The 18206-nt window shown below is 46.0% G+C and overlaps 2 protein-coding genes across 2 annotated transcripts in view; one reads left to right on the top strand and one right to left on the bottom strand.

Moving 5' to 3' along the window:
* Nucleotides 1-18206, bottom strand: part of LOC146353610 (exendin-4) — a 491914-nt gene that overhangs the window by 68091 nt on the left and 405617 nt on the right. The gene's annotated exons all lie outside the window — the stretch shown is intronic.
* LOC146353617 (uncharacterized) overlaps nt 1-18206 on the top strand; it is a 54476-nt gene that overhangs the window by 23789 nt on the left and 12481 nt on the right. The window contains exons 3-5 of the mRNA XM_084829757.1: nt 7100-7160; nt 9612-9707; nt 17252-17419. Of these exons, the coding sequence (XP_084685883.1) occupies nt 7100-7160; nt 9612-9707; nt 17252-17419 (325 nt within the window). The remainder of the gene's footprint in view (nt 1-7099; nt 7161-9611; nt 9708-17251; nt 17420-18206) is intronic.

The raw sequence follows: 18206 nt of genomic DNA, 5'->3' as shown, positions 1-18206 counted from the left end.
CAGAGCCCTCTTTAAGTACAAAAAGGAAATCTCTGTAATTTCAGTTGCTACAATTGCTAGGCTCTGGATTGGCCAGACTGGGTATAACTACTGGGAGCTTGGCCCTGTCTCCACAACAGAGCAGCATCTTCTGCTGGTGCATTTCTGTGCTCGTCCATCCCCCTCCCACACTCCAGGGGTCCTATTCTGGATCTGAACCTGGGCCAGGCTGCCCAGGGCCCCTGGCTGACTCTGAAACAGCACCATTGTGAAGCAATAAGTCATAGTGAAGGTGTGCAGGGGTGCAGATGCTGCTGATGTGCTCCCCCGCCTGATACATCACTGCACACATAAAAAAGACATATCTTAAAACAAGACAGGAGTAAAGCTAAGCGATCCACACCTGTGAAGATTGTGCCTCTGTTCCATTCTCTTACCAAAAAAAATACAGCTTTTTTTCTGGTCTGAAAAAAGGTGGGAAAAGCATGAGGAAAACAGAGGAGGAGGAGGAAGTCATGTAGGTGCCCTGCAAAAAGTGAATGAAGAGGGGCTATTCCACAGTAAATGCCTAGTGTGGAACCACTAGGAGCGGGGGTTGAGTACATCCTTTGCATTCAGTTCAATCAGTCCCCAGCATAGGGCTGGGAATAGGGCTGGGAGAACAAACAATGTTTGAGCTTGTGAGGTCCTCCATTTCCCACCTTGATGCTCAGTGCCTTGTCCTTGCTCAAGAATGAGAGTGTCTTCTTTTTTTCCCAAACAGGAAAAGTGTGCATTTAATTATGCTAAAGCGTGAAAATGCGGGTTTGGGTGGGATGTGCATTTTCGGAAGTGTGCGCTTGCAAGCGCAAATGCAAACTTGGGAACTGTGGAAACCTCCCAAGAATTATGCTCCTGCCTGCGTTCACGTTTGGGATTGCGAACGGGATGCGTTCTCATGGTTTGGGAACGGGAACAAAATTCTCATGCACCCCTAGGTGGGGAAGACTCCTGTCTGAAACCCTGGAGATCTACCATCCATCGGTCAGTGTAATGGACAATACCGAGCTAGACGGACTGAAGGTGTGACTTGGTATAAGGGAGCTTCCTATGTTTCCACCGTTTGGGAGGCATGGCGAAGCTAATGGCTCTAAAAGGGGAATCAGACTAAAATCAGAGACGGAACAGCTGCAGCAACAGAAGTCCCAACACATTTGATGCAGGTCTTTATCAAGGGAAAAACCCTTAGTGTCTTTTTGGGAGGATTCCCTCCCCCTTACTCCTTCCAAGGAAGGCACATGCATGGAGGATGAGGCTACTAGTCATGATGGCTATGTTCAGCCCCTAGGATCAGAGGCACTATAACTCCCAGTGCCAGTTGAGTTGCTGCGCTCATGTCCTGCTTGAGGGCTTCCCACTGGGTCATCCGATTAGCCACGGCGGAAAACAGGATGCTGGATCGGAGAGGCCTTTGGTTTGTTCTCCAGCAGAGCTCCTCTTAGGTTCACCCCCAGGGAACGAGGGCTTACCTTTAAAGATAGCCTAGCTACAGTTACCCATGCTCTGGTAACTTCTCGTCTGGATTACTGCAATGCGTTATACGTGGGGCTGCCTTTGAAAACGGTCCGGGAACTTCAGCTGGTCCAAAATAGGGCAGCAAGACTGTTAACAGGGCCTGGCCTGCGAGCTCATATTACGCCAGTACATTTCCAGCTGCACTGGCTGCCAGTCCATTTCCGGGCCCGATTCAAAGTGCTAGTATTAACATTCAAAGCCCTTGGGGTTATCTGAAGGATCACCTCCTCCCATATATGCCTGCCCAGACCTTAAGATCATCCTCAGCGGCCCTTCTCCGTGAGCCCCTGCCAAAGGAAGTGAGGCGGGTGGCTACTAGGAGGAGGGCTTTTTCTGTTGTGGCACCCGGGCTCTGGAATGAGCTCCCTAGTGAGGTTCATAGAAATGAAATGAAATAAATAAATAAAGTGCACCAACAGGAGATGAGGTAGCCACAGCCACATCTGCCTCTTCCTCCCAGGGCCTCTCTCTTGCCTGCAGTGGGACATGTGTCTGGAACCCTGCTTGCTAGTCCACACGCAGGGGAGTGGGGAGGGAAGAATCTGGGGATGAAGGAGTGGGCAGCTGCAGGCACAGCAACCTCATCTTCCACTTTTTTGGTGCTTTGAAAGGTTAACATTAATTCTAATTCTCCAGGTTGCAGCCTGGCAACCCTATTGCAAAGCACTGACTGAGGATGAGACAGAACAGAAGGTGCTAATTGAAACCAAGATCCTAAGATCATTTAGGCTGCAATCAACCCACTCAACTGGGGGCAGGGGTGTAGTAGAACATTTTGAAGTGGAGGAACTAGGGGTGTGTGAATCCCCCAAAGTCCAGTCCAGGGAGGGGGGGCCTGTCATGGGGAAATCTGGCCCTGTTGGGGTTCAGCAGATTTCCCCAGAGCCCCTGGTGCATCGTCCTGATTTTGGCAGGTTTCTTCTCTCTGTAAACAAGGCAAGATACTCCAATTGCAGCCACAATTAGCATACCTTAGGCAAACTATGGCTGTAATTAGTGTATTTTATGCCATTTACAACCATAAAGTGCTTGGTTATCTGTAAAATGTGGCCACAATTGGAGTGCCTTGCTCTGTTTACAAAGACAGTAAAAAAACCCACTGAAAATCCAGAGGATGGGGCAGCAGTGTGAGCTGGACCACTGCAGACTACACAGGTCAGATTGTCAGGGATTCCTTATTCGGGTCCATGGTGGAGGTCTTCAGCATCCCTAGGAGACGCTAATCGTGACAGTCCCCATAGCCATGTCCCCAAGGAGAGTCCAAAAATAATACATAAGCAGTTGTGTTGATGATCCATATCAAGAAATCAGTTCTCGGAGTTCAGTTTTGCTCTGCTCGGAGCAGGTCTTTTGTAAAGCTCATAGATCTGAATTGCCCATTCAAGACCAAACCACCTCAAAATACTTTGCACAACCACAGAGGTAGCTCACAGCGATATATTGCTGGGGTGGTGGTGGTGGGGGCAGATTATGTCAGCATGTCTCCTAATCAAAAAGTGCTGGCACTGCTTCCCTGCGAGCCCTGGCTGCATTACACCACTGCCTCAGAGTAAGCCCCATTGCATTTATTGGGTAAATAAATGCAAGTGAAACAGACATGTCTTAGGGGAGGGGTCATAACTCAGTGGTAGAGCACATGTTTTGCATGCAGAAGGTCCCAGCTGCAAACCCCAGCACTTCTAAGTAGGGTTAGGAAAGGATCCTGCCTGAAACCCTGGCGAGCCACTTCTAGTCAGTGTCGGCAATACTGGGCTAGATGGACTCGGTACAAGGTAGTTTCGTGGGTTCCTTATGGTTCCTGTGGTTGCACTGTTAAAGGACAGTAAGGACTTCACTTGCTTTCTAGCTGACCTGCTGGGAAGGAACAAATGGAGTTTCCTGGTTCTGCCCAGAAACTTGAGCTCATCGAATGGAACTGAAGTGGGGAGGGAGGAGTAAAATGTTCCACAGTCACATTGCAAATGGTTGTATAAATGACTTTCACGTGGCGTAATAATACATCACATCTATGCCCCACTAGGCATGAAGCGGCATCACATCTCATTTGAATTAAGCAGAGGCATTCTTTCCCTCCACGATAAGAAAGGAGAATGCACTCGTAAGGTGTCATTCAGCAGGACTATCAATGACATTCGTTGCATTTAAAGCTTGCCTCCAGGGCTCCTATGGGGCTTGCATGCCACCTAAGGCTACACTCCATTACTTTCCTATTGGGAAGAAAATGGATCTTGAGCATTGTTATGACTGCAAGCTGCCAGCGTCACTAAACTGAGCAACCTTGCTCCCATTCCATCTTCAGAACCTTAACAAACCTGTTTCAGACACCTACAGCGAGGAAGCCTCTTCTGGGAACTGAGATACAATGGAACTCCACCCTGTCCATCCAGTTCTCTGTCTTGGCCTTGGATTGCTGGAATTGTTTGATACGCTCTGTCATACATTTGCAAGATGCTTTGTAAGCTGAATAGGGGTGGTGCAGGTGCCTGATTCCATCCAGGAATCCACACAATCCAGCAGAACCCCCCAACACACCTGCGCCCCCGAGCGGCTCTCGCCATGGCCCTGCCTCTGCTTGGGCCCTGCCTCCGCTCGCTGAGCCACCCGCACTCACCTGGGTGGCCTCGTTGAGCTCCGCGATCACCACTTTTGAGGAAACATGGTGATCGTGAAAATATGCATATTTGCGTATATGCAAAATGGGGCTGTGAATGGCCCATGTATGCAAGATTACAGGTGTTGCTTGCCTGTAATTTTGCATATATGGGGCCATTCATGGCCCTGTTTTGCATATATGCAAATACGTGCATTTCTGCAGATTTGCGTATTTGCAAATATGCAAAATGGGGCCGCGAATGGCCTATATACACAACATTACAGATGCCTGTAACCTTGCCTATATGGGCCATTCACAGACCCATTTTGCATATACACAAATATGCGCATCTGCGAAAATGCACACATTCACATATGCAAAAATGGGGCTGTGAACAGCCCATATAGGCAAGGTTACAGGCAAGCAACGCCTGTAATCTTGCATGCGTGGGCCATTCACAGCCCCATTTTGCATATACGCAGATATGTGCATTTTCACAATTGCCATTCTTTTTTCAAAAATTGTCAATCACAGAGCTCAATGAGGCCACCCAGGTGAGTGTGAGTGGCACAGCAAAGGCCAGGGAGCTTGAGTGCAGGTCCAGGTGCACAAGAGCAGGGGCAGGGTGGGTGGCTGGAGAACCCAGAGTGGGGGGCACCCATCCCTAAAGCTGAATAGATGCAATTGAAGATGGGGCTCAGGTACTTTTTAATAGTTGTTCTAACATTTGCTGATGCAAATGTTAGAAACAATGCAAAATAACAGCGTTGGCTACCATTTCAGTACACTTCAGAATTTGGTGCACATAACAAGAAAATGGGGTGCAGTAACTACCAAACAGGAAGAGTTGGGGAATATAATCTAGGAAAACCACCCACCTGTGATTTAAAAAGCAGAAAAGCAGACCAACTGAGTTGACTATAGCTATTTTTTGAAGTATGGCTCTTGTTAAATCTCATTTAACATTGTCTTGCAACACTTGCTGACAGATAAAGTTGGTAGTTAGTCACTCAGACCTCGAGGGCCATGCTAGAGTAGAAAGGGGTTCTTTAGATCTCCTATTGGAAAAGAAAACCACCTTTCTTGAGCCATCAATGGGGCCCAGTTCAAATGTTATTTGGGCATGCTTGAGGAATTTGATCTTTGCGAATTTGAGTATGAATTGACCTGATTTGCACCTCCCAGGCTAATTTGAGGCTCAGAACATAGCCATCTACTGGATTTTGCACATCTCCAAATGTTGGGATGCAGTTCTTCACTCTAAAAACATACTGAAATGCATCAAAAATGCATGTTTTGAGAGAAAATATGCTTAGAAATGCATATTTTGTGAGAAAATGCATTCAAAATACATGAAGACTATTTACATGTGGATTTTAAAATAAAACAAAGCCACGGGTTAATGAAGAAATGGGATAGAAGGGACATAAAAGTGAACATTTGCAGAAGTAACAATTTCCAGAGGGATAGCCATGTTACAGAGCAATCGTATGGCCCTTAGACAGAGGGGTGGTGGGGGGATACTTCAGATTCCTGGACTGAGGCCAGAGACAGCACTCTGATCTCAGACCCAGGAGTCCGAGCTCCCCGTCCCTACCCCTTCACAGTTGGCGCAGAGAGAAACATGCCGGCTGCCTCTATGACCTTCCAAACATGAGCTCGGAGAGGGGGGAGGGGACTGGGGAAGCAGGGATACGAGCTATCCCCAGCCTTCCCTGGCCTCCATCCCTCCCTGTCCCCAATGCCTCAGCTAGATGGGCAAAAAAGCCCATCTAGCTGTAATACAGAGTGGGGGGAGCATGGGGGTGAAGATCACCTCTGCTGCTGCTCCTCCCTGTCTGCATAGGATTCCTGTCAGTCTCCGAGTTCAGAGGCTGATGGGAATCCTGATAGGATTGTGCCCTTAGTCTGTTGTAGGAAAAACTACAAGGAATCTTGTGTCACCTTGAAGGCTAACAAATTGATTGTGGCATACACTTTCACGGAGGTGGACTGTTGGTTTTCAAGGTGCTACAGGACTCTTTGTTGCTTATGGAAAGTGGCATGGACCTGGTATAGACTGATCTGTCCAACGCTCTCTGGGCAGCATGGCTGGAGCTGCCCTACAGTTTGTTCTCCAGTTGGAACAGGAGCATCTGAAGTGCAGCACACCATAAATTGCTCAGGTCTCATGGATGTGTTTCACGGGATAGCAGATAGCAACATGTACTGTGGTTGGTTGGTTCCCACATCACATTGGTAGCGTTTTAAGTTCTTTGCCATGAGGGCCGTTCAAATCCTTTGAGGGATTTCTTTAGACTGTATGAGTACTTCTCTCAACAGCAACAGCAATCCTGAGATAGACAGACTGAGAGGATAACATTGTCATGGGAAGCGTGGTCATCTGATGAGATGAGGAACTTCAGGTGTCACCAGTATGGTGTGGGAGATGACCACAGAGGACTTGCAGCCACCATGCCACAAATGTCTTGAACTGGGCTTCAATGGAAACGGGGTGGGGTGCTGGAAGGATATTCATTTTCTTTTTTGAGGCAGTGTGGATAAGTGATTAACCAGCACCCTTACTGTGGTCTGTTTCTAGCTCTGCTGGACTTACCTGGTGTCATTATTTATTTTGTTATTATTCTGATGTTACGCACCCTCCCATGCATTTTCTAGCTGCTCTGGGAATTCTTTTATTTGGGTAGCGATGCTGTCTCATTACTGCATACCCATACAGCATCTAACACAATGGGTCCATAAGCTGGCGCCTCTAAGCGCTATGATCATTCACACATTAGTGAGCAGGTGGAACAGGTGTGGCTTGTTTTTTGTGTGTGGGGGTGTGTGTGTGTGTGAGTGTGTGAGTGTGATCACTGGTTTTATTTCCTAAACAGATAAAGGAAACAAATCCAGAGAACCTAAATTACATATGCTGTTTAAATGATACCTTCTGTCATGTCATTCATACCACTCTTCCCTCTTTTCCCTTAGATACGAGGAAGAAATAAACAAACGCACTGGGATGGAATTCACCTTCACGGCCCTCAAAAAGGTAGGCGGGCAGAAGTGTTACAGCTTCACATTTATGCAGTGGGATAGCTGTGTCCAGCTATACCCACCTTAGTGGATGAATCACCTGCAGGGTTAGTTAAAAATATCAGTGAGAGAGACCTGTTGAAGTTTGTTTCTTATCTAGTTTGGTCATATAACTTCTTTGATGTAATGCAGGGTGCAAAATTTGAACCCTCACCCCAAGCCCTGTCTGGCAGACCCCCAGCACATATCACCACCCAAAAAATTGGGGAAATCTCTAGGAACAAACTCTATGGTTCCTGTCTGTTTGCTAGACATGCTCTGGGAATGCTCTAGGAACAAGCCTTCTATGGTAGGAACCATAGAGCCTGTTCCAAAAATGTTTTTCCGCTCTCCCTTTTTGCCCATCAGAACAGACGTTGCTGCTGCTGGGATGATTGTGAGGGTATGGATGAGCAGTGTGTGTGATGGATGTCTGTGAGAGTGGGGTGCAGCCCCCACCAACCCAGCAGACACCCGACACGGCCCTCGAGGCCAAAAGGGTTGTGTGCCCCTGGTGTCATGTAAGCCCAAATTATGACTTGCTGACATTTTGTAGACTTGGGATGGATGGTGCCTGGGTGGAAAAAATCGAGTGGGATGGTTAGGCCAGACTCAGTTATATCCTTTTATCTAGTTGTTCACTGCTCCAAAATCTTTGATGTGGAGCAATATATAAATATTGTAAATAAATAAATAAAAAATAATAAAAAATATCCACTTGAAAAGAAGTGGAATGGTATCCCACCCCATCCTACTTAAAGAACTGAGAATGGATAAATATATGCAACATTATGTTAAAAAAATTTTAAGGATTAATTTTAAAACTGGAATCAAACTTTTTTAAAAAAAATTACACATGCCAGACCTGACATGGAGTTTGGGAATGGCAGTGATGAAGCAAACTTTAAACACTGAAAAACATGGCTGAAATGAATAATGAGAAAGATAACTGAAAATTAATTGCATTTTCAAAATCGGGCATTGAGAGTTTTACATTTTCAGAATTTAAAATTTTGACTTGCACCGCCTTGCTCAGTTTTTCTTTTTTTAGTTTTCTCGACTTCCCTGCACCTACTTGGAAGGCAAGTGAAAGCTGGAGAGTAATCATGACAAATCATCTCAGCATTTGTATTTCCAGATGCTGCTGGGAAGAGGGGGCAAATGAGGCTGCTGGTTCATTGAGCAGGGGTTGGACTCGATGGTCTTACAGGCCCCTTCCAGCCCTACTATTCTGTGATTCTGTGATTCTGTGATTTGGGGCAGCACAGCAGCCAGGCACTCTTCATAACAAGATGTTCTGGCCTCAGGCCTTTCTTAAATTCATTCCTTTCAAAAGGGGTTTTTAAAAAGAAATGGAGCCTAGACAGCCTGTAATTGTTCAGTGTTATCTTGCACTCAAGCTGCAATGTCTGGGCCAAACCTCTATAATTATAACCAACCTATTCAAGACTACTGTAGTGTTTGATATGCAAACAGAATTTCTCAGCATTTCCTGTTCTTAAACTATAATGACATTCTTGTGCCAGCACCACTATGGAGTTTCCTCGCTCCACCTCTGGAGGGACAGCTTGAATGTTAGGTGAAGGCGATTGCTATGGGCATCCTTGGAGACAAGTTGGGCGTCAGTAATGTTCCTGATGACATTCTCTTATGAATTGTAAATTCCTTTTAAATGTGTTCATCCCCTACCTGCCTTTCTGTTTACCCTGCTGGTACTATTCAACAGTCTAATTTTTCCTGTAATTAAAAGATGACTCTGTGGGCCAGCCCCACTTCCTTCCTTCTGTGCTCCACCTAATTTCTGACAAAATTAAAGTATTGATGAAATCCTACATGTACTGTAGGAAATGGAGAGAGTGTGAGGTGTGCATCCCAGACCTAAACAGAAGAGGCATATCTTGACTCCCTAAATCTAGGGTTGCGGTTTTCAGCCTGTTTTCTTGGGAAACCTGAAGTTCCTCAAAAGTTTATCAGGGGTTCTTCAACAAGAAAATAATGGTGGGAAAGCATCTGTGAAAGACTCAGGGCTTGCCTACCATGCCTTATCTTCCCCAGCAATATGCAACTGCAGGAGAGTGTTTGGTGAGTTCTTGGACACGCTCACAGCTCAAGTGTGGCAATAGTGACACCCATATGAACTGAGCATGCACTTTAGAACATACCCCAAGATCCTTTGCAATGCACACACAGGGCCAGTACAGGACTTTGCAAGGCAGGGCAGACTCTGACCCCCACCCCTTGCCTTTTAAATTTTTGTACATATATTTTTGTTGCTCTTCCATTAGCCATGGCAGAATTTGGCTGGTAGAGTGTTCCCCCACAAGATCAGAAACTACCTAAGCCCCTTTCAGAATGGGAATAGCATGTGGCCAAAGGTTCCAACTCAAGTGAAAAACACAAACTCTTCTTCTTTTGCTGTACTACACAGGATCTGGACAATTGCTTCCTGCACAAAACTGAACTGGAAGCGAAACTGAGTGGACTTCATACTTGGGTGGAGTTAATGAAAACTATCCATGAGCAGGTAAAAAAAAAGAAAAGAGAAAAGAACAAGCTGGGCTGCGGGGGAGAAGGGTGGTGTTTGTCAGTCTACAGTAAAGTTCTAACAACGTTCAGCTTTGTTGACAGCTTGTAGATTCCATTACATGATGTAGTTCTGTTTTAGAGCTTGTCTGATTTGAAAAACAGAAGAAAAAGAACAGGTCTTTCAGAATGGTCATTCAGTGTCCCTAATGATCCAAGCAAACCACAAGGTATCTGCGTGCACAGCTTGCACTGATTCACTATCAGCCTGTATGAGCAGATGCAAGGAATATTAGGCCAGCCATGTGTGGTGGAGGGAAAGCACACAGGGAAAGCACACAGCAGCTACAATATTCCCCATTCCCTCATTTTACCCCCACCTCCCTCCCAACCCTGTACTGCTACTTACACCACAGGTTAAATATCACAGTGCCGAACTAGAAGCATGGGATGCCTGATGGAGTGGTAGTAAGAAAGGTTTGGCTTACATGGAAAGAAGCTGAATTCTTTGATCCAGTTGCTGTCACCCCTGTGTTCAGAAATGGGGTAGAAAACTAGCGCTGTGCCAAACATGTTGATTCTTCTATTTTTGGCATTTTAGGGGGAGGGGGTGAAAATTCTGGTGAAAGAGGCTGGGAGAGGTGAGAATTTCAGAGAATTTTCTCCTTGGGGAGGGGAATAGGGTTTCCACATACCTTTTTAAATGCAGGCAACTCCTGAGGGGACTTCTTTCTCTCTCTCTCTTTTTTTTTTTTTTAAAAAAAAACACCCCCTGCACTTGCAGGAGCCCAGGACTCTTCTCCATCCAGGAGTTCTTCCTGAATGCCTATTGAAGAGGGAGAAGCCACATGGTCTCCTGAGAGTCCAGAAAGAACTGCCGGGCTGGAGAAGAGTCCTGGCCTGGGTTCCTGCAAGTGCAGTGAGTGGTGTTTTTTTTTAAAAAAAAATAGAAGACCCCCTCAAGAATTGCCTATGCTTAAAAGGGTAGATGGAAACCCTGTCCCACTCCCCAAGGAGAAAATTCTCCAAAATTCTCCCCTGCAGGGCAGAAAAAAAATTCCTCTTTTGCAGGGAGAGAAGAAGTTCCACAAGATTCGGCACAGCACTATAGAAAACCTTTGTACATGCACTGAATGGAACAGGCCTTTGTGCATATGTAGATTTGGAGCATGCGCATAATGAGCCAGACCCCTCTTCCTTCCTGACTGTCACATACCAGTGGTAACCTGCAATGCTTTGTACATTGTATACAAATTCAGCACAAAGCGGACATGGTTGCTGTGTAATAACTGGTGGGAACTGTGCAATTTGATCTTCCAATAACACCTTTTGAGGTGTAAGTACATGCTGTGTAGCTGTTTTTCAGACAGCCAAGGATCAACTAGGCTGATCCTTTAAGAGCTACCTTGCAAAACAAGATCAACATTTTCTTTTAGACCAGTATGCTACCTTCAGCAATGGCCAGAGTCACATTAATCACAGCTAACAATATACCTGTAATTAAGAGGACTGATTATTTTTTAAATGATCCCCTTTTAAAAAGTTTTTGAAGTGTTTTTTTTTAAAGACCCCCCTTCTTTAAAGTTTGACAAAATGCTTACAGAACATGGCTGTGCCTTAATGACTCTTAAGGAACATAGAATTTAATTATGCCACCGACTGAGAAGCAAGACCGCTGACCTGCCCCAGTCATGGGCATTCTTAAGTGCAACCAAGATGCCAATACAGCCCTGGTGTTTCAAGGCACAATTGTCCCCAGCCAGTTCAAGAAGGAATTCCCTGGCATTCACTCTACCCCCATCACCCTCATCATGTTTGGTTTAGATCCATAATCACTGTGACCTTTCCTTAGGAATTCAAAACATGCCACCCTCGAGAAGATTGTACTGGACCACTTGAGTCATTGGCTCAATCTAGCATTACAATTCACGTCAGTTGTGGAGATATGCCCAGCCTTAACAATTCCCTTAATGTTTGCTTCAGGACATCCATTCTGTTGAGGACAATCTTCCCTCTCTGTTTGTCAAACCACTTCTGTCCTCCTACTTGGAGGCCCTCTTTAAGACCTGCTCATTAAATCAAGCCTTTCTGGAATCACCTCTCCTTGTCTACCTCCGTCCTTACCTGGATCAAGAAGAGCTCCCCAGCCCTGCCCTGTCTTGGCATGCAAGCTCACTTCAAGCAACTTGGGTGTCTCTGTCTGCTTCATTTGATGCCAGGGTCCCCAGCATCAAATAAAGGAAGCAAAAGGTTGCTGGCATAGCTGCTCTTCTTCCCATGGACCTTGGGCCCTGGGGCATGTCATATTCCCCTGTACTTCTGCTTTTTTTTTTTTTTTTCATTTAGACCACTCCCCAGTTCACAAGTAATGTTAGTAATGGTTCTTTGCCCCCAGCCATAGGCAGAGGATCAGTTGAATATAAATGTTTTGGCAGAGGATCAGTGAAGGTTATTAATGCTTTGATATGAGTAGGCTGCAAATATCCAGTGCTATGCATGAGCGTTCCCAACATGCACATACTCAAAGTTTCGATACATGGGAAAAAATGTGACAGGCACTAAGGGAATAACGCCACCGGTAGTCCTCCTACCCTGCCCCCGGCTAAGGCCTGTGTGTATTCCATTTTTTGACAATTGCACTACACACATTTCAATATCTTTGCTTTTTTTTTAAAAAAAAGCAAATTTCTAGCCCTTTGGGCTGTAAAAATAGGTTTGAAAATCTTTCGGCAATGTCTCAGGCAAAATTTCAAAGTGGAGATTAAACAGGATTCCAGGTATTCAAGGCACATTGCAGAATGCTCTTCATTCTCCCAGGGATGGCAAATTCCACTTGGTGACATAGGTGGCTTTTTACTGCTGATGGGCAAACCAAATGAATTCTGGGCCCAGCCTTTGTTCCTTCCCAGTGGGGCAAGAGTCAACGCAAAGAAGATGGCAATGCTTCTTGTAGAAACTCTTTTAACATTTAAAGCCAGAGTTGGCAGGGAGAGGAGGAAGAGATACTGAAACAAAAGCACACCTCACCTCACCTCACCTCACCAAGGGACTGTTAAATGAAAGGTGGGAAATAATACAACAGTTGGATTGTTTTCTGAAACCAGTGGAGTAGCTCCCCTAAAGCCAGGGGTGGGCAACTTCAGGCAGTCTGAGGGCCATTTTTTCAGCCCCTGGACTCCCTCAGGGGCTGCGCTTCTGTTGCTGCACCACCCACAGCCACCCCAAAATGGTGGTTCGCCAGTGACTCAAAAGGGCCACAGTTAGTTTGAAAACAAGTTAAATTTGGCACTTTTTAGCCTCTGTAGCAGTTTTCCATTAAATCGTGGGGACAAACTGCCAAACATTTTGCCACTGCACCACCAAATTTCAGCAGTGTGTGTGGGAGCAGCACGGGGGAGGGGGGCTGCAGTCAAGACCGGGGGGGGGGCTGTTGCCCACCCTGACTAAAGCCAATGAAGACTGGCTGTCATAAATCAAGCATGGATGGAGAAAGGCACAGGTTGAAGAAATATGAGGCTAGACAAACACGCCTGAGGTGTTCTGGCTTCAAAATCCTTCAGGTTAGATCTTGCCTGCCCCTCAGCCATACTGGCGTGTGTTTGGTTTCCTCACTGGGGATTATGATGCCTTTGAAAGTCACTGAGTTGAACGTGCCTCCCTCAGATATCATTAGGAAGACTTTCCTCTATATCTTGACAGCCTCAGGCAACCCCTGGATATGCACCAGAGGACAGGGAGCTGTTACAGATTACAAAAGAAAAAGAGGGGGAGAGGAGGAGAGGAATGAAGGTAGAAAACTAAAAGGGCAGGGGATGAAAAGGGCAGGCCGCTGCTGTACAAACCCAGGCTCTGCTTACACATTGGCAGGGGTTCTAAAAGCAGAGGTAGTTAATACAGGCCCAGTGAACTAGGGTTGCACCTTTCCCCATATGGTAGGCAGCACACCAAGATTTTGAAAGGATTCAGGGGAGAGTCTGGGGACTGATTAAACTGTCTCTGTAGCCCTTTGGAAGTATCTCTCAAGATGGATGAATCTGGCAGCGGGGAGCGAAGCTGCACTGACTAGCCCCACCCCTGATGTCATGAGCACTGACTAACCTTGCCCCCGGCATCTGCATCACAAGCATCTTTAGGGGGGTCTGTGTTTAGCATTCCAGAGCGTGTGTGAGGCTGCCTCCCTGCAGACGTTTGTGCTGCACATGCAGTCGCCGGGGGAGGGGGGGCTAGATACATTGTATGTATCAGGGTGGGGCTGATTGGTGCACCTGCCCTCCATGTGCATTGGATGAATGTTTGTTGGTCCAAAGTGCACTCATCTGACACTGATCAGGCTTGTAAGGCAGTATAATTCCAAAATGGTGGGACAGGGTGTGCTAATGTATTGTCAGAGAAGTTAATTCAATAATGAAAGGCTTATGTGAGCTCGAGGAGGCTGCATCTGCATCTCTGTGTGACTTACTGCTCTGGCCTTGCCTCCGTTCAATCAGCCTCCATGGCAGGCAAATGAACAATGCTGCATTGCATGGTGCAGCGTCTAATTGTGCCCTTGCGGCAGATGAAAGGAACGAACAACAGACACCAAGTTAAATGGGTCATTAAACTGGCCACGACTTTATTGATTTGAATAGGATTGCCGGAGGCATAGGGTGTGGATCCCCCATCAGGCAGCCCACCTGCTGCCTGATTTTCCTTCCTGGCCTGCCTGCCAGGAGTGTTGGTGATGGGTGGAACCACGGCGCAGACTGGTAATGTGAACCCTTCCCCTCCACCCTGGTTGTGGCACACTTGCAGCCACCACACTGGCCTGGTCTTGGTGCTACACCCACCCAGATCCTTTAAGGGGATCCCACCGCAGGGAAGTGGGGAGCCCAATCCCGCTGTCCCTTCCAAATTGACCCAGCCCAATGTCTATCATGCCCCACAAAGTTGTGACATAAACAATACAATTCTACCAACAACAGAACTCTCACATAGTTCAACTTATTTAAACATGGATGACTCTTGCAACAAGGAAGGCGAAAACCCTGCCCCCCCTTTCTAGCCAATTAGAAGGCAGGTAAAACTCCTTCCCAGCCCCGTTACTGGCGACTGATTTCTGTCCATTGCAAGATCTATTATTACCAAGTGTGGGTGGGTGGGGAAGCCAGTGTGGTGTACTGGACAGAGTGCTGGACTGGGAGCTGGGAGATCTGGGTTCTAGTCCCCACTTGGCCATGGAAGCTCACTGGGTGACTTTGGGCCAGTCCCAGACTCTCAGACCCTACCTCACAGGGTTGTTGTGGTGAGGCTGAAATGGAGAGGAGGAGGATTATGTATGCCGCCTTGGGTTCCTGAAAGAGGAAAGAAGGCAGGATATAAATGTAATAAATAAATAAACAGCAAAGGCTCCAGCCAACACTTGAGTCCTCACTCTTTTATGAGCCCCAGGCGGAAGAGAGAGGGAACTGCCTGCTGCTGTTCCCATCAGTGAAGACATCCAGCCTTTTGATTGGCTCAGCGCTTGTGCCAAGGGGAGGTGCCGCCACCACCCAGGCTTTTGCCAGCTCCCTTGCTTTCCCGCCACAGGACCTGCACACGATCACGATGGCGGCTCCCCGGTAAGCGGGGAACTGGATTTTCTACACTGGGTGCGATTGGATCAAACCATTACTCCCAGTGCAGAAGCACAGCAGAATTATCCATGCCCAGAGGAAGTTTCCTGTTGGTCCTCTGCATGAGTCGCTGTGTGCCAGGTTCACATCCTTCTGATCAGAAGATTTGCTCAGGACTGCGACCTCTACAGATATATATATGGAAGAGGCTCTTCTGAAATGGGGCTGTTCTTACGGTTATATATTTTGAAAGGAAACCTCTTGAGGTGTCATAACATGTGCCCCCAATTTCAATTCAGATAGCAAGTCCTTTGGGGACACAGCTGTAAGGAAGTCCTCTGGGGCTGAAGAAACTGGGTTATGTTTAGCCTAGAGAAATGTCAGGGAAGATGATTGCTGTTTCTAACACCGAAATGGATCTCAGAATCCAACAATAAGGGAAACCATCAAGGATGGCGAACTGCATCTGGACCCCTCGGGCACAGGCAGGATGAAGGGAGGGCAGAAGTACAATGCAAGTCACTCTGAGCTCCTTGGAGGACAGGTGGGATATAAATGTAAGAGCTGCTGCTGCTGCTACTATGGCATGCAGTGACCTGCTTTTCAGTGTGTATGTGTGTGTGTGTGTGTGTGTGAGAGAGAGAGAGAGAGAGAGAGAGAGAGAATGATCACCAATACAGTTCCACCTGCGCATACATCCATTCTACGATGCCCATGTACATGTAGTACCACCGAAGAGCTGTCATTTATGAAGTAACACCTTCACCCATCGTTGGAGCAATCAGTCCATGCAGCACATGAACTGGCATGTTTTGGACAGCTCCCCACCCCACACCCATCCCTTCCCAAGAGTAGATAACAAATACCCTGCTTATTGACTCTGTTGGGAAAAGTTTGGATTTAAAGGGGATCTACGCACAGATGGTGAGGGGTCATAGCTCAGTGGTCGAGCACCTGCTTTGTACGCAGCAGGTCCCAGGTTCAATCCCTGGCATTTCCAAGTTGGGCTGGAAAAACCCCTACCTGAAACCCTGGAGAGCCATTGCTGCCAGTCAGTGTCAATGATACTGGGCTTAGATGGACCAGTGATCTGACTCAGTTGAAAGCAGCTTCCTACATTCCAGGAAATTGCCAAATTCTAGCACCAACCTCCAAAAACAAGTCTGCAACCTGTAGCTAGGGATGTATGAGAAATTCATTTCAATTCTTTTTTAAATACAATTTACCCTCTTCAACACCTCCTCAAAGTGAATTGTGTGGATCCAGATGCTGGCAATGCCCATACATTCCTGAGTTCGTGATTCGATTTGTGGAACAGACCCCAAAAAGTGATTCACTGAACAGACAAACGAATGCGTACTTTTAAAAAATGCACACGAAAAAAATTCACGCAAACACACTTTAGGCAATGGGAGAAAAAAGTGTACATTTCAAAAATGTGCACAATTGATGCTTGGGAAAGTGTGCCCCAAAATATGCACAAATTTCCATGCAGAAAGAAAAAACAAAGCTCGCAGTCTGATACGGACACGAATCAGAATGAGCTTTGAGGTGGAATTCGGAGATGCTTGATGAGTTTGGGCTTTGCTGATTCGCACATGTATGGAAGGTACTTGCTTATATAACTACAGAGCTGTGGCAAGAATGTGAGATGAGCTTTTTTCTGGTTTGGATCTTACCTCCTGAGCCACAAACTCACTAGACCATCACTGAGGCTCAACCCTGCATTCACAATATGTGGGTTACAATACTACTAACCTGCCTTACAGAGCTGTTGTAGGGATTACTGACATAATGTATATGGAACATATTGAATATCAAAAAGACATATGTAATGCTCCTATTATTATATCCAGGCACACCTGAGCTTCCAGCTGCAAGCTGTAGTTACTGTAACCTTGATTTATGAATTTTGAATGACAACTCAGCCCCACTTTTTTTCCTGCTTATCAAGGAACTTGAGGAAGTGATGTCACAAATCAAGGATGTCTCGGTCGTGTTGGGGATTGACAACAACAGGTACAATCCTGACCCACACAAGATTGTGGAGGACGTGAGAGTTCAATATGAAGCCTTGGCTATCAAGAGTTGGGAAGAGTTAGAGGCACTCACCCGAAGCAAGGTATGTACCTGCTTGCCCCTGGGAAATGTCCCAAAGCCCTGCATGTCAACATCAATTCCTAATGAAATAACACAGAAAAGGTAAAGAAGTTAAAATACCTAGGGTTATACGAGAATTTCAGTTCACAAATCACTTGAAAATGCCCCATTCGCAGCCCTGAACACAAACAGGAGTGCATGTTCTCCGAAAGTGTTTGCAAATTCCCAAACTTGCATTCACATTTGCAAAATGTGTACTTTAAAAAATGCATACTTCAAAAAATGCATACTTCTAAATGCATGCATTAAGAAATGAACACTTTTTAAAATGCACCCTTTTAAAAATGCACACTTTTTAAAATTCACATTTTCACGCTTTAGTCAGTGGGGGAAGTGTGTACTTTTGAAAAATGCACACTTTTCTCATTTGAAATGGACACTTTCCCCATTCGAACAACCCGAAAACAAACAGGTTGCAAATGAGAACGAGAGCAAGCCAAACTGAGCTTTGAAGTAAAGTTTGGAGAATTTTGGCAAGCTTGAGCATTTCTGGTTCTCCCACTCCCCAAAATACCGCAGTTGCTTTTAGAGAGAATATAGAAGGGGCAGTATACAATAGGGATGTGTGAGGAATATGATCTTTGTGACTTCCAACATGAACTTACTTTGTTTGCACGTACCATATTAATGTGTGGATCAGAACCTAGTTATCCACTGACTTCCACACTTTCTGAATGTTCTGATGCAGTTCTTGCAGAATTTTTTCATATACATATTTTAAAAATATGTTTTAAAATGTGAATTTTGAG

This window comes from Heloderma suspectum, chromosome 2 (genome assembly GCF_057233095.1).
Source record: "Heloderma suspectum isolate Gila_16-S chromosome 2, 16-S_ref, whole genome shotgun sequence".
Classification (NCBI taxonomy): Eukaryota; Metazoa; Chordata; class Lepidosauria; order Squamata; family Helodermatidae; genus Heloderma; species Heloderma suspectum.
This window is presented reverse-complemented; position numbering and strand designations above follow the sequence as displayed.